The sequence below is a fragment of the Manacus vitellinus genome, unplaced genomic scaffold, assembly GCF_001715985.3.
Source record: "Manacus vitellinus isolate BGI_N305 unplaced genomic scaffold, ASM171598v3 scaffold_32_pilon, whole genome shotgun sequence".
Lineage (NCBI taxonomy): Eukaryota > Metazoa > Chordata > Aves > Passeriformes > Pipridae > Manacus > Manacus vitellinus.
Window position 1 is genome coordinate 4,528,581 of NW_021940460.1, and position 23,564 is coordinate 4,552,144.

Here is a 23,564-nt window from a genome sequence, read left to right on the forward strand (position 1 = left end):
CATACAAGGTAGCACTGGACTTTGCACACGTGTCTGTGCCAGAGAGGAGCATTTTCCAGACCCACCTCTCAAGAAATTTCCACATGAAGTCTGTAAAAGAAACATCCATTTTGCAGCCCTCTCCCATCAGCAGCAGTTCTTTGCTGAGAAGAGCTGTCACTTGTGTGGGTCTGTGTAAGAGCCTAAAGCAGAAGCTCATAAATCATCTTTTCTACCTCCATGACCTCCAGCTGCTGATCTACAACCCTGTCCCACCAGCAGTGGTCATGGACCTGTGAATAAAAACACTCTGGGGAGAAAAGAGGCATTGTGTGAAACAGGGATAAGAACTGGGCTGGTGGAGGAAAGCTCAGCTCCTGAGCCTTGGGGTAGAAGAAGAGGTCATGTGGACTCTTGCATGGCAGGAAGTTTTCTGAGTCTGCAAAGCCCAGTCAAGCTGCACATGGTGTTGGGAGGGACAGGTCTGTTTGATTATTCATTTCTTCAAATGTTCCAGGAACATGTGGCAAGAAGTGCTAAAGCCCTCTCCACATCTCCAGCAAGATTCATGCAAGAAAAGGCTGAATTTTGCTTCTAGCTGTGTCCACTGATATTTATAAGGGAGATAATTACAAGCAGATGCAACTGAGGATCAACTTGTTACATGAGAAAAACATTGCTGGTGCAGGAGCATGCACAGGGTCTCTGCACGTTGGGGTGAGATTTATTTTATGAACTTTCTGTCTGCTAAAAGCCTTCTCATTCCAGTTGTTCTGTATTCCTGACGTGCACTGAATGCAGGGGTTTGCTGGAACAACAGAAAATGCAGGTAGGGACGAAGGTCACATCCCTGAGTCATGCAGATATTAAGGCTTTTTCATGGAATTTCTGTCCCTCCTGATGAGGGCAGAATTTGACACGTTGCCCTCAAGTTCTCCTGCTGCAAAGGCTGAGATGGAAACAGAAAATAAAAACCTGTTGCTTCCTCTCAGTGTCTGTGGTGCCAGCAGCACTGATGCACAAGGAAAGCATTTTCATTAGCTGTTAAAACAGCAGAAGCTTGTTTTCCTTTGGCTGCAACGTCCTCCTGACTCCCACACAGGAAGTGTTCATGCAATATTCCACACAAGGCAGAATATGTCCAATTCCTAGAAGTCTAAATACAAGAAACTGCAGACCATTTTAGAAACTGGGCTGATCTTGGGTTATTGAAGTGAGAGGTAGTTTGCTTTTGTGTCTCACCCTGGGCCATGATTCCCAAATCCCTCTCTTTGGCCCTAGACTTGATGATCTTGGGTTAAACACGTGCCTCCAGTGTGTGCCTCACCTGTAAGACAAGGAGAATGGCCAAGGAGTGACAGACCAGGGGTTATTATTATTTCATGGACAACCTCTCACACACAATAGAGGAGCCTCTGAAGGGGGAAATTCATTATTCCTGGTTTCTGAGTGCACCCAGGTAAATTTTCCTATGAGGAAAATAGGCAATAATCCACTATTTCTGTTCTCTTTCACGAAAGCAAATGAGTGAAGTGGTTTGTAACACTGACCACATCACTGAGATGGAGAGGGCATATTGCATATTCACAAGAGCTTAAGATTGTTTTATTTACACTTTCATTGCTAGGGGCTGTGAAATGGAACATAATTCTATTTACCAGATATTCTTCCTGGTGCAATAAGTTAGAGGATTTCTCAATTAATACATGGAACTTATGTATAAAAGACAAGAGGTTAAGCAACACTGCAGTGCCCAATGGACCATCTGGTGAACATTAGGTTTGTCAATAAATCAAAAAAGCACTAGTTCATCAACAAAATTCCATTTCAAACCACTGACAGGGAGAATAAAAAGGATGGGGGAAAAAACCCTCACAAAATTGGTATTTTGATATTTTAAAATTATTATTTTAAATTATTATAAAAACAGGAGCATTAAATATCTTTAATCTAATTTCAATTGTTTTATTGGTTCTCTTCTGATGACCACATGGCTGCACATACTGGATGTTCAGCCCTTTGTCTTGCACACAAAGGCATTATGAAATAACTTGGTGCAGCACCAGATGAGAAGCTCATCTCTCTGCTCTTAGTCCTTCTCCTCACCATGGGTGATAACATAACAGAGGTTCTTATAGTCAAGGTTACCAGAGACATCTGGAGGGAAAGCAGCAAACATCTGGTTGATCTGCCAAGCAAACAGGAGATAAGTGTTACAAAGGTAGGACTGTGGGACAGCAACATGTGCAGCTTTTCCTTTTCAACCCAGGTCAGCTCCCTGCTGCCCTGAGCCATTAACCACTGTGGAAGACTTTTCCTTAGCTTCAGTAAAATTGAAATAGGAATTAGAACACAACTAGTTAATAAAGTCCTGCTCAAATCCCAACAAGATCCCTGTTGAAAAGAGCTTTCCCAGAAATCCAGGTAAGCCCTGGTCAAAACCAGCCCAGTTTGCTGTTCTGACTGGAACAGGCTGTCCAGTCTGTTCTTGCCACAAACCAACTCCACTCAATCTCCTCTTCTGAAAATAAAGTCCTTCTGAACTCCCCCCAGCCAGCAGAATCCATGTTCAGTCTCACACAAACCACAAAGTCAGTACCTCATTTCAGAAGTCATTTCAGATTTCAAACAAAATAACTCACAGAAATGGAAACCAGATCACAGTCCTCACCCAAACTCACTTGGGCTGCAGTAAATCCCTTGCCCAGCCCACCACAGGAAAGAACAGCACGAGATGGGCCACGCTTAACTTGGATGGGAGTCCAAGGAATCTCTTTGACTTTGATTTAGCTATGGAGCTCTTCAGAAGAGAGGCTTTGAATTGTTACTAATTGCTAGAGCTGGCATCAACCTTCCCTCAGTCTGGATTTCAGCTGAATTCATGCATTTAAAGAGGGGCAAAGACTTAGTGCTGAACAGGAGCTGGAGAAAGATTTCTGGTTTGAATAAAGCAGTTCCTTACCTCTTCTTGACTGAACCGGTCTGCCTGTGTCATCAGCATTTCTTTGATGCTGTTCAAATAAAATGAAATAACCTGATTAAAGGGTGATAATGGCACATGACAATTCAGATGGCAAGATCCTTCCTGAAGTTGCATGAAAGGAAATCTGTGTGACCGCATAAATTAGAGCTGTTAATCCTTACACGATATTGTAAGAGATTTTCTGTGGGCACCCATCAGTGTCAATGCCTCGCTCTGCCAACTTATTTCGCTTTTGTGACATTTTATGGAGGTTTAAAATTGTTTAAGGTTATTACTCTAATTGAAATACAGCAATTTTGTATGCTTATCTTAACCTAAAGTGGTAGGTTTTCTCACTTGCTGTTTAAAGTTCGGATCACTTAACAAAACCAAAAGAGAGAATATTTTCTGTAAAACCCGAGGATGAAAGGAACAGAGCATGCAATGAGAAAGAGGACTTGAAAGAGAACTCCAGCAGCTATTCCAAATCATCATCTGTGAATCCCTTTATTTGCATGCAGTCATTCCCAGAGGAGGCTGTGGAACTGCATGAGACCTGTTGTATTCTGTGGTGCAGTGTCTTGAGCTGGAGTTACAGCACTGGAACAAGGAGCTTATCCCACACACAGTCTGCATCCCCTGCAATTACATCAAAGAGAATAGTTTGGGGGCTGACTCTCAGCTGATTTACCTTCTGTTTTAAACCCATTGTGGGAAGGCAGTGGAGTATCTATTTTTTTTTTACCTAAGTTTATAGGTGAACAGAAAAGCCTGGAAGATGATTTCTGTTTCTAGTCTAACCCCCTTAGATAAAATGTCTTTATATCCTACCCAGTTCCTCGTGTGCTGAGGGCAGCACATGCACCATGTGCTGCAACATCCACCTGAACTTGGTTACATCACACAAAACATCCCTTTCACTTGCACCAAGAATTTCCCTTTCCTGTAAAAGAATTCTCTTTTTAATCTCACAGTTTGCATTCACGCTGCACAGGCAGAGTTGTCTCCTTTTGTTACTACCAAAGGTATTTATACATCATCAGAAGTTTTTCTAGATCAGTAAAGCAAACTCAAAAACTGTGATAACAGCTGAGCAGTCTGTTGTACAAAAACAAAAGCTGAAGCAAATATAGAAATCTGGTTTGGTTTGTAGATTTGAAAAAAAAAAAAGGCTTCTTTTTTGAAGGTTTTGTTGGGGGAGAGTGAAAGCAATAGCTCTTCTGAAAGCAGCCCTTTTTGCTTTTTAAAGGGAGTATTTATTCCTCCTTCTGAAAGGGAATATTTAAAACTATTTGTAATAGAAATCATGCCTGAGCAGGAACACTTCCAGATGAGCAAAATTCACCTACTGTGGATGCAGATGTTCAGGTAACACGGTAAATCTCCCCTTTCTGCTCCCATACACTGTGCATCTCATGTGGGAAAAGTCACCCAGATAAAAGTGTGCTTTGGATGGCAAAGCTACAACAGCTCTTCCTCAGAGCTCTGACTCTTTTTTCCTTCTTGTTGATAGGAAGTGCTCATTTGGAAGCTCAGAAAGGGAAAACTGAAAAAAAAAAGTTTCTGGGTAGTGAATAAGGATCTTACTCACAAGGACAAGTGTGAAAATATCTGTGCAAGTTTTGGGAAACACTCTGAAGTCACAGACAGAGCTTAAGCTGTTGTTTATATTTTCCCTGAATTACTTCACCATTCTCTTTACTTAGCAAAGTTTCCTCACCTCTCTTTGTCTCAAATTGCTGTTTGTGTTTTAGTCCCTGGGCCACTCAGGGTGTGTTTTTGAAGTCAAATTCTCAACTGAGCAGTAGGTGCAAGAGTAGAGGCCTCGCTCTCCTCAGCACAAACTGATTATTGGATACCTGTGCAGGGGGGCAAACAGCATTAATAAATGTAAATGGGAAGTGTGATCCAGGAAGGAGCTTGGGGAATAGAAGGAAGCACTCAGAGCAATTTTGTCAGAAGTCACAAATAAGCTTCATCACGAACAGGACTGAATTAAAAAGAGATCTGGGCACTGTGTGTCTTCCATTCACATGCTTAAAGTATTTAGGGGGAAAGATCAAATATCTAATTATAATCTTCTGATGCACAGCCCAGTAGGCTCTGGCACACTCATCAGGAGGAAGGACTGAGTAAAGGATCTATGCACATTTTCCATTATTTATTTTATAGGGAAACAAACACTCACAATTTCCAAAGCCAGAAATTATGGACTTTTTTCTTTGTATATCTTGCTTTCTTTATAAAGGCTATTTGCTTCTCAAAAACACTCCAAAATCAAACCAAACCCAAAGTCTTCTGGGCAAAAAAGAATATCCATGTGCCTTGGGGCAGGAGTCTAAATGCTATCTCTTGTCCTGGCTGACATCAGCTCCTTCCACAGTTACAAATACCTTGTTGCAGTCTGATATTTTCAGAACCTTTTTTAAAATTATCTGTAAAATCTCCAGGACATTTTGGTTTTCCACTGGATTTGCCCTTTCTACTGGGGTGTCTTGGAGAAAAAACAGGTGAGTTGAAAGGAGCAGAGCTCCACAGCTACGATGAGAGACATCACTGGCTCAGGCACAGGAACCTCCAAAGGTCCTGGGTCCATTTTCCTGCTCCAAGTGGGCACAGTTTTGTTGGCACCTGCACTGGGCAGAGTTGGTGCTGGCCTGACTCACTTTGTCCCATGAATGGCATTTGGGACTGAATCATCCAACCTTTCCAAGCACTGTGCCAGTTCACACCAGCTGAGAATGCGACCGAAAGCATTTTCTCTTTTTGACATCATGCTCTAGGAAGGGGTTTATGTGGGGGATAATGATGCAGGCAAACAAAGTCCCTCAGTGAATTTGGAAGTACATTACAAACTCCTGGAGCTTCTGGAAAGGTTTGAAGGCTCCATCCCAGCTACCATCAGATGGACTAAGTGAGTCATTTCCAGACTAGAGGTGAAAACACGCAGAGGGAAGAGACATAAAAATCCCCAGAAGGATGTTAACTCCATGAACATAAAAAGAAGTTCTGATTAAAAGGTCAACATGGCGGGTTTTGGAGAGAAACATTCCAGGATTTTTTTAATATGGAGAAATATTATTTATTAACATTAACAGTCATATTGAAACGGCTGCGTGAGCCAACAGAAAAATTATTTCAAAACCTTCAAATGTCTAAATTTTGGAAGCATATGAATAGAAGTTAAACCTCAAAGACATTCACGGAATTGATTTAATGGTTTGTTCTGTAATGATCAACATTACCCTCGGGTCTAATAAGTAAACATTATGCTCTGTTGTGGTGATGAACTAAAACAATTGTCTAATGTTAGCGGTGCAGTGGGGGTGGGGACAAGGTTGACCTTTTCCATCAAGGAAAAATAAAAGTATTTCTCTCTCATCTTCATTTTGGAGTGGGATGCTGCATTCCTGATTTGCCCCAAACTCCAACTGGCTTCCAGCATCCAAGGAATGTAGAGCTGGACAGAGGGTGGCAAGCTGCAGATTTTGTATGCAGGATATTGTTACAGATAGTGGTGGGAAATATAACATTTCATGGGGTTTGTAGTATCAGAAGTTCATATTTCACAGCTGTGATTTCACTGCCCTGTGATCTGCCCTAGCTGGCAACAGGCTACATTTATTCTGGTTGTTTGATATGATATGATCCTCTGACTGTTCTTCCCAAGTTGCTTGGATAATGTTAGCCCCAAAACCATCAGGACAACTGTTAGCCCTCTGTTCCTTCTGATTGTTTGCTACATCCACTTGTGTTTTAGTTAATTTGGAAGTTTTTAGTTAAAAAACTGTGTCCTTGCTTTTATTTTGCACTTTGCACACCATAGCATGGCTCTCACACCCACTGGGGGAGTGTCACAGAACAGCACATTGGGAAAGGAAAGAAATACTGTATGGGAATATTATATTTTCAACTGACTTCCAGGAGACATCAATAATTGCAGATAATATCATGGAAACCTCCATGGGATTCTACTCAGAGGTTATCACAACATTTGCAGAATTAATTGAGGCAAATACAGTTTTGTAACTCATGGTTCCCTAATAAATTTCCTATACATATCATGCTTTATAAAATCTCCCTGAAATGGCTGCTGCAAAAAAGTGTAGACCCCAAATTCACCACAAAATTTAACCATATGCATAAATCTAGGTACATAAAGCATTTCTCTGGAGCCATAGGTCAGACCTCCCCATGCACTGCCCTGATTTGATATCATTTCTATCATTTATCTCACTTACCTGAAGTCCTGTTCTGGCAGTGCAATGAGGGTTTACATTTGTTCAATTAGCACTTAAAGTCCTTTTACACTGCTTTGTTGGGGCAACAGGTTATGAATACAAATCAGGCCCTGCCTCCTTATTTTAAAAATAGCCATATTGACAATAATTGCCAGATTATTAATAGTATTATTAGGTTTGGCTCCCACCATCCTAGTGGAATTTTACAGCAAGTTATCATCTGGAGGCAGAAGGCTCAAATGATAAACACATAAAAAGGAAAATGTCCTGCACTAAAACCATGTCACAGAGTTAATTAAATTGATCACTTTTTTAAGGGGGGAGTAGCTTCCCATTTGAGTCAAGCACTCTGAGAGTTAGGCACCAGACATTGGTTTTAATTTGACATATGGAGTTAATCTACAAAGAGTCATGTGTTGATTTATACCCAGACCTTCAAAAAAAGGCTATCTAATGGCCTACATGTGATTATATTTCCGTTGCCTCTTGCAGGGTCTGAAGACAATAACATCTCTTTTTGGTATACAAATACATTCATACAATAGTCCAGTCTTTTAACTCCAGCTTACAAAGCTAAATGTTCCTTTGCCTGACAGTTCCTCTGTCTCTTAAAACACCATGAAAAATACAGCTTTTAAGCAGTTCTTTAGTATGGTGCAATTATTAGGATTGTTGTTATTCTTTCAAAGGATCTGAAATAAACTTACTAGTCTGCCTTTATGCGGCCTTTTCCTTCTGGGTCGAAAATCTTAAAAGCATTCAGAATGGTTTCTTCTGGGTCCGTGCCTAAAATTAATGAAACGTAATTTAGGAGCCTGGATGTATTTCTCTAGCTGCTGAACACTTGCTAAGTAATTGCATTCACTTGAAAACAGTGCAAAATGGAGAATTCTGCAGTTGTGGGTTTGAAGACAAAGGTTCCTTAAGTCGGCAGCATTTGTCATGTCAGATAAACAATAGAGGTGAATAGTTCAATGCTCAGAAGCTTAAAAATAATAACTCATATCTATTCTGTGTCTGCAGGAGAGAAAACTTCCAGGAACTGGTCTCCAATATCAGTACCCAGAGGATTAGTGGCTTTCAGAAACGAAAATATAACAAACTGTTTCCCTCACTGGCTTCCTTTAATCTTGTACAGCACGTTCCTTGTAAAAACACTTTTTGATGTTACTTGTTCTTCACTATATAGAGAAGAGGTTATTTGCCTCACCAAAGGAAATGGAGCTCATCATAAAATCCGAATGCCAATGGAAACAGGATGATCAATGTAAAATGGTGATCTGCACTTATTTCCCCCTAAACATCTCCTCATTAAGTGTGACACATAGAAACAGGGTGGTTTGAAGCACCAGACTATGGCTCCGAGGTTGTTCTTCTGTTCTTAGTTGGGCCACAGATTTTTGATATGACTTGAATATCCCTGTCCCTCTATTCCCAGCAGTAAAATGATAGTAATGGTCTTCCTTTTCTTCCCTCTGTTTGGACTGGAAAAAATTTGTGTCAGGGACTTGCTTTCACAGTGCCTTAATCTTGGCTGGGGCTTGTGACTGTGCTGTAATGCTGCAGATTCTCAGTACACTCACAGCCTCAACCCACTCCAAAGGATACACTGTATACTCTGTTTCTGACTATTCCACAATATTTCAAAATATTATGGTATTTATATACAACACAAATCTTTGCAGCTGTAGGAAACCAAAGTTACAAGCAGGTAAACTGACCCTGTGGACAAATGAAGCTACTTGGGAAACTGAAACACCGAAAGAGTGATTAAAAAAGGATATAACACAAAGAATTGCAGATTCAAAGTTTGGCACAGATAGAACCCAGCCAGGGCTCCCTGCTCTAGTGGCTGCATAGCCTCCTGATGCCTTCCTAGTAGTCTTTGTTCAGATTTCCCCAGGATTGGTGCTCTCCTGGTGCATGGAACAGCAACAAACCTTGGCCTATCCGGCCTCCTCCTTGTCACGCACTGGCCGTGTGGATTTTTTTGGCCAAGCTGTGTAGGCAGTGCATTCAAACTGCAATGAATCTGTGATCAATGCAAAGAGCATTGGTGTTTAATCAATGTTTTGATTGTCCCACGAAGAGAAACGTCCCCCAGCTCCGAGGAGAGCTCTGCATTTTAACTGCTCACCACTGTAGGGGGGATTTTTTTTTCCCTCACTGTGTTTTACATTTTCTCCTCTGTCATATCCTTGGACTTTGGCTTTGAAGAGAAGCAATGCAGCAGGCATTCTTTATTGATTAGCTGGTAAATAAAGTGGTTTCTTTGATGTGCGGCATCTCTGTTTTCTGTACAAATTGTATTATTCTGACTCCCTGTAGAAACAGCTCCATGTGGTTGGCATTAACATAAACCGAGTTTTGTTAGCTGTTCATCTGGCATCATAATCTCAACATACAAAGCTAAAGCTCATCCTGAAAATCCCAGCTTCCCCTTTATGACAGAAATCAATTATAGCACAACAAATTTTACTTAGAAAGCACCTTTCACCAAATTCTCTGAGTGGTACTTAGCTAATAAAGAGTGTTGCAAAATTGCCATATCCACTTCCTCTAGCCCTTTCTCCCTTTCTAATTGCACTACAAAGGCTCTTCATCCCAATTAGTTTTGATTGGGAATGTGCAGTCTTTTGGCTGTGCTTCCTTTGCATGACAAACCCAACTAGAAGGGCATGACAAGCACAGCTGTGATTTTCCCTTCACCAAATGGAAATTAAAAAACCCCTCCTCCCCTGCAAGTAGCCAACAGGAAACCTGAAGACAAGAGGGTTATGCTTTGCCATTCACCTTCCTGTGCTGGCTCTGCTTTTAGGCCACACAATTGGCAGGGCCAGAGGCTTTGCCAGCTTCAGCAACTGTGAGGGACAAGAGGGAAAGGAAGAAGAGCTCATTTCCATGCTCTCTGTGAGCATCCCAAATGGAATGGGCAGCAGGGCACCCCACAACAAATAGTCACATACCCCAGAAGGAAAACTGTGGAGGAGGGCACTACCTTCTCTGCCAGATGACACCTGGAATGTAAAGGTGGAGGTACCACATTTATCAAGACAGAGTGATGTCTGGGTGATAAAATCCCCTCCCCTGTGTCCGTCTGCAGCCTCCTCCATCCCCTCTCCTGCTTCTCTTCAGCAGGAGTGTATTTCTTCAAGGACTAACTACGTGAATTCTTTCTTTCAGACCTCTCTATTTTCTACTCCAAGCACAGAAAGCCCTTCACTGGAATTGTGTTCAGCAATGGAGAGCCAGAATCTGGGAACAATACAACAAATGCTTTTAAGAAGACAGTATAGGATTTTTCCATTTTTCTGTTCATTAGTTATTTTAACAAACTTCTGGAATGTGTTTGGCTAAGACCAGCCTTGCTTTGAAGGTCAAGGCTTTCACCTTTCTCTAATGCATGTTGGAAGATGATGGTTTCTCTTGGCTTCACTCCCCCCTTGCAGTTTCTAGCCATGAGCAGGAGAGAGATGACTAAATTACCAGCTCACACAACAAATTTAGTACCCATATTTTCTGAACCACCCCCAGTGATCTCTATATATTCTGCAGCAATGGGTAAAATCCCTCTCCCTTACCCTTGCAAATCCACTGAGATTTAATTATTTCATTAAGTGAAGTCTTCATCTAATGGCAAAATCACTATTGACTTCAAGTGACACCAAGGCTGGGCCACTGGGTTACAACTAATACAGAAAACAGGGAAGCCCACGTTCCTCTTCATGCCCTGCAACTGCAAGGAGGATGCAGAGCTCATGTTTGCTTAGTGAGCCAAAGAAGTGTAAAAAGGGGCTTTTCTCTAGAAACACAGAAAATACTTTAAAAGCAGCTAACACTGTGAGGAACTGACTCCAGCCTAGGAAGCTGCTGATGGTGAGGAACTCCCCTCCCCGTGCTCCAGGCTGCTGGGGTTTCATTGCTTTCTGGACCTCAGCTGAGCACTTTCATGTGAGCTTGGTTAAGCTGAATCACACCTTTGAACTGTCCTCTGGACCGGCCCTCAGCCTTTCATACTTGAGCTCTGCCTGCAAAGGTGGAGATCACTCCCTGCCTTTGAGCACTGCTCTGTGGGTACATGATTATAATTTGCAAGGTGCTGAGATATTTCAGTGCCGAGGAGCTTTGACAGATACCTCTCCAATCCCCCAGAGGTGCTTACCTTTCAGCTTTTCCCCAAACATAGTAAGGAAGACAGTGAAGTTAATAGGACCTGGCGCCTCCTTCACCATGTCTTCAAGCTCTTCATTCTTGACATTCAGACGACCTGCAGCAGAGATCATTTTTCATAATAAATCACAAATTGTGTTTCAAAAAACGATTCCCATTCATCTCCTCCCACTGGGGAGCTCAGGGCTCTGTGCAACTTTGCTAATAACGTGGCAGAACACAACTCCCAAACACCCCGGTGGCAAAGGAATCGGCAGAGCTGACTCTGAGATCAAAGGGTGACTGAAGCAGCAAGGAGGATAAATAACACAGACATGGCCAGCAGTGGATGAGGGAAGGGGCACTTCCAAATAAACTCCTGTTTTGTTCTGTTTTGTTTTGTTTTACCTCAGGTGAAATATGGGCCCCACTGATGTTAATATAGCAGAGATCAAAGTGATGAAGTGAATCCAAGGTCTCAGTCTTTGCCCTCCTGTGCATTGAGACACCTCACTGAGTAGAGGGCAGATGATGAGTTGAGTAGTCCTATTCCCTCTCCATCCTTGTGCAGTCCACTGATGAGAATTTAGACCCTGGCAACCCGTCTCAAATTGAGAGGTAATTTGCTGTGACTGTACTTTATAGTTGTTGAAGGGCTTCACTGAACAGGAAAGACACCAGAACTTGGCCTTAAGAAATAAATATTTCAGGGCAACAGTAGCTACAGGCCAAAGTTTGCAAACCTCATTGTCACAATAAAGAGTTCAGGAGCTTCTGCTCCTTGCACTGACTCTGCTGGCGCCTGATTCCACCCTGGGGAGCACTAAAGATTCTTATCAAACTCGTTTTAATAAGATCCAGATGGCAAAATCCCAAATGCCTACATCACTGTTCAAGCCTCAGATGTTGCAATGAGGATACAACTCCAGGTTTGGGATCACGAGCATTTTAATTTTTCCTTTCCTTGGGAAGATTTGCTCTGATCTGCTTGATATTATCAGGACTGTGATGGGCATGGAATGGACAATACCCAATCCCATGACATGCACATTTCACCCCACATGAAGCACAGAACCTCACATGAAGTCCTCCTGCTCTTGTGTGGGCAGAGGGGCAGCCAGTCCATGGCAGCAGAGCTAATCAGTGGATATTCCATGGCTCCCAGATGAAAAAGTGCAGCCTGGGAAGCCTGGATTCAGAGGCAAATCAGAAATGCCTGGCATGGACCCCTGCTTGGGTGGGCTTGTTCTGAAATAGTTGCAGGGGAGGGATCAGACCTCTTCCCAAGGAGACTGCTCAGGAGACTTTCCAGCTGGAGCTCTGCAGTGAGACAGCAACTGCCATCAGGAGGAAGGTCAAACTGAACAGGTTCCCATTTGCCTCCTGTGTATCTCATCACTTATCCCACTGTAATTCTGATGCAGACCTTTCCTAGGTGTTTGAAACTGCATTTTTTTCAAGTATTGAACAATTAGTTTTACTTATTACAGTTTACCTAGTGCAGCAAACGTGTCTCTCAAGTCTGCTTTGTCAATAAAGCCATCCCTGTTCTGATCCATGATGGTAAAAGCCTGGGGGAAGAAAAAGGAACATGTGTTGCCACCACCATTGCACAGGACAGTGCTGCAATCACACACACCAGGCCAGGGGGGTATGATATTCATCCTGTGAGAAGGAATATTTAACTTCCTTTGATTCCTCCACATCACACCACCTCATTGCACCCTCCTCACTTTCAACACATTACTCTATGTTGGCAAGGGGCTTAATTAAACCCACCCAAACTTCTTCTCACTAAATTACTGCTCAGTGCAGCGAGCAGCTGGGCTGGAGCCAGTGCTGGCAGCTCCAGCCATTCAGGCCTTAACCCATAAAAGTTTGAATTAGGGAGACTTTAGTCAGGGAGGATTTAGGCAGCGCTTGCTCTGTGTGTTTGTACCTTCCCCATGCCTCATTCTTTGTGCAGTTATGTTCTGTAAAACATTTCATTTCTGTAGATATCTCTCTGCTATCAACCTGAAGTCAATTCCTTCTGGGACTTAAAATGGCCCATCATACAGAGACAGCTGAATTTTCAGAAGTACAGAGAAATGCAGGTTCCATAGGATAATTTATTCAAAGTTTTTTTCCCCTTTCCAATAAACTGTATCCTTGAGACAGTACTCCAACTGACCCTGATGTGCTGACCTTAGATACTCTTGTCAGGCAAAGTTTAACTTTTGATAGAAAAAGCCAGTTAATTTATTTTTATTTTCAGCCAACACAGACTTGATGTTCTCTGACCATTATTTACCAAGCCAGCTAACTGCCCATCTATCTGTTTACCTATTTGTGTGTCCCTCTATTTGCTGCCATCACACTTTTAATGTTTCATTGATTTGGAAAGATTTTAATGACCTGAAATTCCCCTGGTCATACCAGGCATGTCTCTGAAGCTGGTTATCTGTCTGACAGGCACATCAATATGAGAGTGTATCTTTGCAATGACCAGGAATTATTCCTACTTCCATTATGATGAAAGACTGTGCTCTCCAGAGAATACAGCAACACTAACTTGCAGAGTTTTAAAATCTGCTGCTCTACAGGGTGCATTTCTCTCCCTGGTTGTGTTATATCAACAGATCCTTACGTAGTTTCACCTCCAGTTTCTTACAAAGCCCCAGTGCTCACATTCCTGTTTGCCCAGGTGACTCCTTGCCACATCCATGTTCATAATCCTTCACTTACCTGCCAAACCATCCCCTTATAAAAAATTAACCCCAACACTTTAGGGATGCTTTCCTTTCTCTGGGGAAGGCTTGCTTTGAATGGTGATCCCCCACAGTTTGGAAGCAAAAGAGGAGAAATATGAAGAGCAGAGCAAAACCCAGCAAGCTCACAGAAGACAGGAAGAGCATTAGATATTGTAATGGGTGAACTTTAAATAGCATAACAGCAGTGCTGAAACATTTGCTGGTGAGCTGCTTGAAATCTCTAGATAAAAATGTTCTGATCAAAACCAGCTTTTCAGAAATGCTTGTCCCAAACATGCAGTTTTTAGACACAACATGGTCTTGAGTTTTATGCCATTATTCTTCCACCATCCTCCTAGAGATGTTCTCAGGATTATCTGGTTTAGAGAAGACCAAATATGGCATTCTGTTTGTTGGTCCTTCTTCAAACAGGAATCCTTGGAGAAAGTCAAATGGAGGTTCATAGGATGTGGAGAAGAGGTGGGAGAAGGGTGTTAAACATGTTTCCATTAACTGTGGAGAAATGATTAGTGGTTCCAATCCATTTAGCTGGGTCATGTTCCCAGTCCTTTGTGTGGGTTTTAGTCTTGTCCACTACTGAGTTTTCCTGGTGGGAATCCTCATGGAAAGTAAAGTTGAAGGACACATGCACAAAATGAAACAGTAGATATTTATCACGTCAGAAATGGCTTTGGAGATGGGAGTTAGAAAAAATGGGGGGAAAGCCAATAATTTAAAATGACAACTCAATCCAGACAGTGATGGTCTCACAGACATTCTAGAATGTCCACTCAGAAAAAGAACATAAACTTATCAAGCAGATTTTCTGTCTTCAATATGCTCCAGCTTTTATGCCAGCCCTTCAGATTTACCTTCTTACCTGTGCTCAAAGAATCTGCAGTGCGTGGAATACCAAATTCCTTGGGAGCTAAAAGTACTTTGTTAATCTCAATATGTTTTCATTTATTGGCATTTGTGGAGAAAATCAGCTGAGGGCTTTTGGGTATTTTCATTTCTAGTTTGTGGGCACTATTAGAAGGGCACAGAAGAACATTTTCTATTGCTGTTGTGGAACAGACCACGGATTAAAGCCCTGGTTCAATAAGGCATCTCCATTCAGGATAATACTTGAGCATGTAAGACTATTCTTATTTAAAATACCACTTTAACTGTGATGAAGTGTTTTCCTGAATCAGGTCTAAAGTGGATGAGATGGTAATTTTCCTTTATCTTGGAGCAGGGGCTTATTTTCAAATAAGTCTGGAGCTTGAAACAGGGGAGTGGGGGACAGAAGAAGGAAAGAAAGAAGGAAAGAAAGAATGAAAGAAAGAACAAACAAACACACAAGGAAAATGATACACCAGCCAAGACCACAGGGATGATTCAGAAAACAACTGTGTGTTCTATTAGAGCAGATGGAGAACTGAATAAGGATTACAAACAAAGCCTATGTTCTTCATTAGCAATAACAGGAGACTATAGAGAACAGCAGCACAGTGACCCACCTCTTTGAACTCCTGGATCTGGGTTTGTTCAAACATAGAGAACACATTGGAGCCACCTTCTATCTTCTTCTTTGCCTTTTTGGGAGCCTGTAATACAAATACGAAGATCAAATATAGATTCTTTGGTCTGTTAAGCACCCATGAAAACAAATTCCATCTTCAACAGAAAGTAAAATATATACAGTCAAGTAATACAAGAGGATTGTGCTTTGTTATAACAAGGTTTTTAATTCAATCTTACATATATACATAAATAGAATTGAAGATATGTGTGTGTGTATATATATAATAAAAATTGCTCTCACTGAGGATTTTTAACACTCCCTGCTGGAGTGATATCACTCCCTCCTGGAACCTGACAGCTCAGATAAACAAGGACACTGTCACTGTGCTGCCTTAAAAAGGTGAGAGACCCAAAGTCTGACTCAACATCACGACTGGTGCACTGCCTGTCCCCCCAGGGAACTGCCTGTTCCTGGGGCAGAGTCACCTCCAGCTCAGGCATTACAGACTATCTGATTCAGGACACTCCTCCCCTTCCACCCTGGCTTTCCAGAGCTCAGTGCTTCAGGAGCAGTGATGTAATCTTATGGTGCCACTTGGAGATATAAGGTAGAATTCCCAACCTGCTGTTCTCAAGAAATTCCAGCAGTTCAGGGAAGTGCCTACAGGTACTGCTTCTTCCCAGTTCCCATGCTGGGACCAGCATGAAGACTCAGTTCAGGAACTATAAAGGGAAATTATATCATTTCCTACTCACACAGAAATGTTTAGAAATCTGCTCTGTCTGGACCAACACTGACTGAACAGATTAATCCTTCCTGTGCAGGAACACCTTCTACACTTGAAACCTATATTATTTTACCAGTCTATGACTCTATACCACATTACCTTAGTAGACCATGTTATTTTAATATTCCAGATAGTCATCTTAAATAAAAGGGCAGGACTGCTTTTATCAACATTCCGTAGTCTGGAGGCTGAGGCAGAGCAAGACTGGGGAAAGAGCTACAATGATATCTAAGAATCTAATGCTCCCTAAAAATCAGTCAGAACTAGACTTCATTAAATATCTTTGAATAAAGGCCCAACCACTTGACTAAGACAATACAGTTCTTGTTCTGCAGTAAAGAATAAAATCTATGATTTCTAAGGATTACAGAAATGTTTTAACCACAGCATTATCCTTACTTGGGGCAGGATAATGAGCTGCACTGCCTTTTGAGTTCCCTTCCAGACAGATTACTTTTTTCTTTATCATTTTTACTTTTAAACTTCATTATCATAGTCCCACCTGGTTCTCGTGTCACAGAAAATTAGTCTTACTTAGTTTGGGCTATTCTGCATGAAACAGAAGGCAACTTCTACTGTCTCCTTTCATCAAAATAAAAAAGCCTGTGAAAGTTCAGATTCAATACTGATTTCAAATATCCTGAGGAGCAGAGCAGCTCAAGGAAATATTCCCAGTTGACTCTGTTTGAAGCACACATTGTCTGATCAATTTAATTTGCCAGGCAGATTTCTGCACTCAGCCACCCTGGTTTAGATCCCAGGATATGGATGAGGGGAAATTAGGGCAGTGGTAGGCACTCTTCCACATACCCACACTCCAGACCTGTCAAGCTCCAATTAGCTAATGCAGAGCACTAAAATCTGGAAATAGGAATGGAAATCAAATGAAAAATATATTTGCAAGAAGGATAAAAACAAGCATAGAATGCCATCACAGGCATGGAAAAAAGAAGTTAATAAGTGGAATGTTTAATGAATGTAGAAATATTGATTTTGGAATAAACAGATTCCCTCCTCCACATGAAATAAGTGTTATTTTGGAGCAGTCATAGGCAATCTTCCACATAACGTGAGGTGCCTGGTGGAGGTTTTCAACACTTCCAGATCGAATGGAAATATTAGGAACAACCCTCTGTATTTCCATGCATTTGTTCCCTGAGGTAAAGGGGAAGCAGATGTTCCCAGGGGAATGGATTTCAGGCCTCCGCGCTCTCCGAGGGGGCGGCTGAGCTGCTTCTTCTCCTGGGTTGTTGGTCTTGATGGAGACAAAACATGCTTTGCCCTTCTCACAGGCTGCTCTGCTGTGGCCAAAGGCAGCATCCATGGTCAGCATGATAAATATTCCCCAGAGCAGCAAACCATCTGTGTCTCTTTAATCTGTCACCACAGCACAGGGCAGTGGGGTCCAGCTCCTGGAAGTGCCAAACACTGGCAATTCCTCCATTAGTCCTCAGTTTAATGGGTTCTCTGTGCTGTAAGGCTTTAAGGAAGGATTGTAGATGTAAGGAAGGATCAGATAAACCCAAAAGCTGTGGCTCAATATCTATCAGAAACAGATCGGCAAGTCAAAAACCACCCGAAAGTTTCTTTACTTTAGTGAAGTCCTTTTCAAAGGAAAAAACTGGTTATACAGGGAACAATTACTGAAGTACCATAGAATCTTATTATGGCTTGGGCTGGGAGAAATCATCTAGTTCCAGCCTAGAAGAAATTCTAGAAGAAATTCATCCCAGCATATTTGTTCAGTGTACTCTCTGGTTTATCATCTCCAGGGATGATAGAGGAGATCAGTGCCCATGTTGCTCAGTCTATCTCTAGTTTTTCTGAAGCTCTGGGTGTGGATCTTATTTATGACCTGTTCACTTGTGGAATGGGGCTGAGACCACCAATATATTTCACAACAGCTGCTGGGTGGGAATGGCCTCCTACCAGCAGTGTCAAACTAAGCCTTTTAGCACAAAATATATAGAGCATCTGGGACTACCAGGTCCCAGTATTGTAGTTTATCTGCCCTGAAAGGCCAGGAAATTCATAATCACAGAAAGAAACTGCACCCTGATTTTGCACAAATGGTGGGTAGGCAGGTGCTATGAGGAGGAAGGCTGAGAGGTGGAGCAGGAATAGAATAGGGTACATTGTCACTGTCTTTCTGGTGAGTAACTTGAATTAAAAGGCAGCTTTAAGAGAATAGAAATAGGTCTGTGCTGCTGTCTGACAATTCCAAACACTCCAGCATTTTTTAATGAACACAATCGAGATTCTGACTCCGGAGTCTCTCTCTGAAGGAGTGGCACATTAAAAAGAACATCACAGAACTGAGCAGACATACGCTTTCTAAACTGCCAAGGATTCAGGAGGTGACCTGCAGAGGAGCAAGTGGGTGACTGACACATCACTTCTGCCTGCCTTGATTTCCCCACTCGTGACACACCAAGTGTGCTGAGCTGCACTTTGCAGAGACAGAGCAGCTCTCACTGCAGCATGTGCTGGGAGACCGACTACAGAACGTGCCAGATGAGGAACTGAAGAGCTGAGGGTCCCCTGGGCTCACATTCCGAGGCCTCAATAGCACAGCAGTGGGAAGAATGTTGCAACAACTGAACAAGCCTATTAATATTCCTGCCTGAGTGTATTAATCATCCCATTGTGAAGAAAACAACACTTCACTTTAGAGGAGAAACCGCAGGCTTGTCGTGTATCACTCATTTGTCTTACTAATGTTAGCACTCCCTCAATTAGCCTGGGTTTTAAAGGGTCTTCTTTGGCTGTTTTGAGGGGTTGGTTTTGGTTTGGTTTAGAAGGTTTAAATGAAAAAGCGGAGCCATACCAAAATCCGGTCCCAGGAGCACTCTGTTGAACCAGGCATTTGCTTTGAGCTGAGTTTCCTTCACTGAGGTTCTTTATATTCCTCCTCTCTGGCACTGTCAGGGAGCCTGAGAGAACAAGGGTATGCAGGGACACAGATAGGCAGAGATAGTGAGTGTGGATGGCCTTTGCCTTGCTGAATAGAAAACCAGGGATTAATTTTTGTGTGCATGTTCAAGTGAACCAGAGTAAAGAAATCTCTGATTTCTGGGTGACCTAAAAGAAAAAGGGGCAGTGAATCAGTTTATATCTCTACATGTAAAGGAGGAAGGAGATAAATATACCTGGTTCTTACTTCAGAACATAAGGTGTTGTTTGCCCTGATAAATTGGTAAAAGGCTGGTGCTAGAACAGGCCAAGCTCCTGCAAGCTAAACACAGGCACAGCTCCCTGCCTGCCTGCTCAGGTGCACATTTCTGCCCTTCAGTAATTATAAAGTAACCAATCTCTACTCAGCAATTTCTGCAGAGCAGGAATGTTTCCACAGGCAGTCAGGAGAGAGGGGCAGCACTCTGCCAGGAGCCTCATTTTTGGTTTGGTTTGGGGACATCAGTTCCTTGTTTGCTCCACCATGCCTTAAAACACACAGAGAATACTCTAAATAACAGTGTGATAGCCAAAACTGAAATACAAGCAGAAACACTTTCCCACTAAGCAACTTGTTTTGTCTTTTAATAATTTTTCTGCCAGAGAAGACCCCAGTGGATAAGCAGGTCCTGCAGAGGGAAACAGGAGTGTACACTATTAAGAACCTGATTCTGTTGTCTTGTACCCTTATGTGTTTATTCAGTCCAAGGCAAGGTAGACATAAAATACTACCAGCCTTGCACTTTTTGTACTTCCTTCCTCTACAGCTATGTCTGTGACTACAGAAAAGGCAGAATCATCCATCATTTTGCTCAGATTCTGTCCCCTGCTGTGATCCACTGTATGATGGTAACTCTCACTTACTATTACTTTTTCATTCATCACACTCTCCCCTTGTTTTTCATCCACTCTGGGATCCCAGGGCTGACATTTCCTGTCTTTGAATTTTTGTTATCGTTGAATACAGCTTCTGAATCAGAACTTACATCTCAGGCCTGGACAAGGCATTTCTGCAGCACTGGACAAGATTTTTGGTGATTATTGTCTCACGAGTTTTCTCTGCTGAGATAATTTGCACTGCACCTGCACCAAAGATCCCAGCTATGGACAAGCCACCCTTTTTTAGGGTGGTTTAGATCCTTTCCATGGCAGGTGAGCAGCACAAGGCCAACCCAAAAACAAGCCTTTGAGGGAACAGTCTAGAGGAGTAAGAAACACAAACTGCTCTAAGGGCACAATTTGCATTTCAAACAGGCAACAGCCTCAGATCATTCAAATAAACCCCACGTTATCAGAACTGAGAAACAGAAGATCTTTTTATTACCTACTCCACAGTCACAAACAGATCCTCCCTTCTCATCCTCACTCCATTTTGTGTGTAGTCCCAGCCTCCCACATACCCACACAGACACACACACACCCCTTTGATCCCTGCTAGGTACAAAAATCTCTTGGGCTGCCTCACTCTCCTGTACACTAAACATTCTCCTTTGCCCCACATAAACCCCCTTCCCCATCCCAGCCTCCTTTTTCTCCTGCAGACACACAGAGGGAAGGCTTTACCTCCCCAAACTTTATCTCAGATAACCTCTCCAACTGCAGACTCCTCGACCTCCATGACCTAAAAATTGGGCAGCTGCTTTTCCCACCCAACAGTTTTTCCTCTCTGGCATGTACATGGGAACAGCTGGACAGTCCCTCTGTCCATGCTCACAGGCACACACATGAACACACGTGTGCAGGCACACACACAGACACAGTGGTCACACAACTGGCTCCCGTCCAGCTGGTGAAGTCACTCAGCTTTGCTGGTGCCCGTCCCAGTGCAGGTGGTACATCCCAACAGCACATCAGAATGCCATCTATTTTGGGGCAGGCAGAACCTGCTACGAGGTGTCACTCGAACCAAATCAACGCAGGAATGTTTTGGGAACAAGAAAAAGGCTTCCCTCTGCTTCCTTCTGCCTCTCCCCTTCCTTCTCCCCGTCAGCACAGAGCACACGGGGAGACAGCACAGACCCAGCTTGTCTGAAATTCCCTGGAATAAACGGAGAGCCAGAGACAGTTCTCAGAACTCCATTCCACAGCACTTGTGTGGTCTGCTCTTGTTAGAAAAATTATCTCCCTGAACCCTGCCTCTCTCGCTCTCATCAGCCCTGGATGTCAGAGCCTAGTAGCACTGGCTGACTTGTAATTATTTTTTACTATGCTGCTTTGTCTGCACTAATCCTTTGAAAGTAGCTTTACTGCACATCTGAAATATTATGATGCTATAAAACCTCTGTAATATTTATAAATCCCTTAAGACATCATAAAGAGAGAAAAAAACCTCCCCACAGAGTTCATCTAGCATAATTACATATACATTTCCCTCTGATTAATAAAAAATGATCACTTCCTTATGTAAAGATATTCTTCAGCTTTCTTTCATTAAGGCTATTTTTTTCTTTCCATTTTAAATCTGTTTCATGTGTCCCTGTATAGGAAGGTACCTCAGAAGATATTTTCCCAAAACAAAAGGCACAATGAAAAGAACCACCACAGAGAATCGTCAGTTGAACTGGGAGCGAGGAGACAGACAAGTCTCTCACTATATTTTCACATCTCTTAAGTTAAGCATTTCATCACAGAATGTCCTGAAATATCTTCAAACATCAGTGAGTGTTGGTGTGTCATTGAACTAAACAGGAAGGAAAAAAACTTGATAAATAAAATTTTGGAAAAAAAAAAAAAAAGGAAAAAGAAAACCTAAGACCCAGCACTGGCCCCCCAGCCCACGAGAGGGCTGGCTGAGGCTTTAGTGAGGCTGATTAAAGGGAAACCTGTAAATCCACAGCTGAAGAGGCACAATCAGCACAGGGCACTGCTCACTTCTGAAGCAGTGGTGAAGAACAGGATTAGTGTGAAACCACTGCCCCCAGGCTTGCACTGGAACCTGGTTTGGTGCATGGGTTTTAGAAATGACTTTGAGTGGGGTTTTATCCTGCTCAGAACAGCACGTGGATCCCATTCGTCACCTGCTTAAATGGGATCAGGTTTGAACTGAGCTTTGAGAGAGCTTTTCATATACAGCTCCCTCTCTGGTGTCCTCCACAACCAAATATTCCACAGCCCCAGGGAGCCACTGGGCAGCATTGCTTTAAGACAACCTGAAAAGGACCTGCAAAAAGGAGCAAAGTAAGGAAAGAGAAAATCACCAGCTTTTTCTATTTTTTTTTTAATATTGTTGTAGTCATTCCTCCAAATTTGCAGAAGACAAAGATCTGCCCAATCTGCCCACTGTTCCTTAGGCAGGAGTTCTTCTTGGCTCCTTGAAATGACATCAATGCACCTCTGGGGCAGAAGTGTTGGAGTCCCAGAGCTAAAAGCCAAGTGAGAGGGGCAAAGGCAAGACAGACATTTCTGCAGTCTCAAGGGCAATGCAGTCACAATTCCAGAGCTACCCCTCTCCTCACTCCCCATCCCACCAGAGCAGACCTTAGCACTGGCACACAGCAGCTGTGCCAGGCATTGCTGCCCTGCTGTGCCAGTCTGGGACAGACATGCACGAGCTCTTCCCCTCAGCAAGTGCATCTACGTTCTCTGCCTCACCCATTAGTTAAACAAATTATTAAAGTATTCCTTGGAAGTTCACAGCTCACTCTATGGGATGTATCTTCATTCTGGATGTGATACTAAATGAGGTTTCATGGAGTCCAGTGTGATCATTCCTGCTCTGTTTGAATTTAGAGTCAGAAAGAAATACAGACAAAAAAACCCAGAGAGATGTGGAAAGAATAAAACCTACCATGGTGCTGCTGTTCCTGCCACCCCTTCTCTGCCAACCAGTCAGCCAGCAAACACAATGCCAATTGTCTCTTTATATAGTGTCACCAAGGAACAAAAATATGCCTGCTCCAAGTTTAGACAAGAGATGTAAGGTTGGAAAAGTGCAGTAATTGGATCCCAATACCATTCCAAGCATCTGTTCCATGCACAGCTTTTGCTTTCACAGAAATAATGCAGCAGATAAGTGGAGCAGGCAGTTGGGATACAATTGTACAGCACTCCCAGCAAGCTGGAGCTGAGGGGGCTTTCCCATGTGCTGCTAAATAACGAACACGGGGCAGGCACTGCAAGATTTGAAGTGGACGTGGCAACCTGAAAAAGCAGAGAGAGAAACACAGTCCTTGAGAAAATGCAGAGGAAACCAGCAATAAATCCAGGCTGCTTTGGTAGCTCCAGAGTCTGGTGCAGGCATTCAGAGCTCCAG

At 42.7% G+C, this 23,564-nt stretch overlaps 1 protein-coding gene across 2 annotated transcripts; it reads right to left on the reverse strand.

Moving 5' to 3' along the window:
* Positions 1–1,612: 1,612 nt before the first annotated feature.
* MYL10 (myosin light chain 10) lies at positions 1,613–23,278 on the reverse strand. Of its 2 annotated transcripts, none has more exons than XM_008930388.2 (7): positions 23,100–23,278; positions 15,569–15,655; positions 12,827–12,902; positions 11,345–11,449; positions 7,890–7,968; positions 2,942–2,990; positions 1,613–2,167 (listed from the first exon to the last, which is right to left on the reverse strand). In XM_008930388.2, exons 1-7 carry the CDS (start codon positions 23,100–23,102, stop codon positions 2,069–2,071), a joined length of 498 nt encoding a protein of 165 aa, XP_008928636.1. In that variant the 5' UTR covers positions 23,103–23,278; the 3' UTR covers positions 1,613–2,068. The 2 variants fall into 2 exon arrangements, with proteins under 2 accessions (XP_008928636.1, XP_017932067.2); XM_018076578.2 differs by lacking the exon at positions 23,100–23,278 and adding an exon at positions 19,188–19,206 and having other exon boundaries at positions 1,922–2,167.
* Positions 23,279–23,564: the final 286 nt, after the last annotated feature.

Bases quoted from the DNA above. Each gene is read 5' to 3' on its own strand.
- MYL10 (XM_008930388.2), bottom strand. The intron at 7,969-11,344 runs GTAAGCACCTCT...CATTAATTTTAG, and splicing joins GTTTGGGGAAAAGCTGAAAG to GCACGGACCCAGAAGAAACC. The intron at 2,168-2,941 runs GTAAGGAACTGC...TTTGCTTGGCAG, and splicing joins ACCGGTTCAGTCAAGAAGAG to ATCAACCAGATGTTTGCTGC.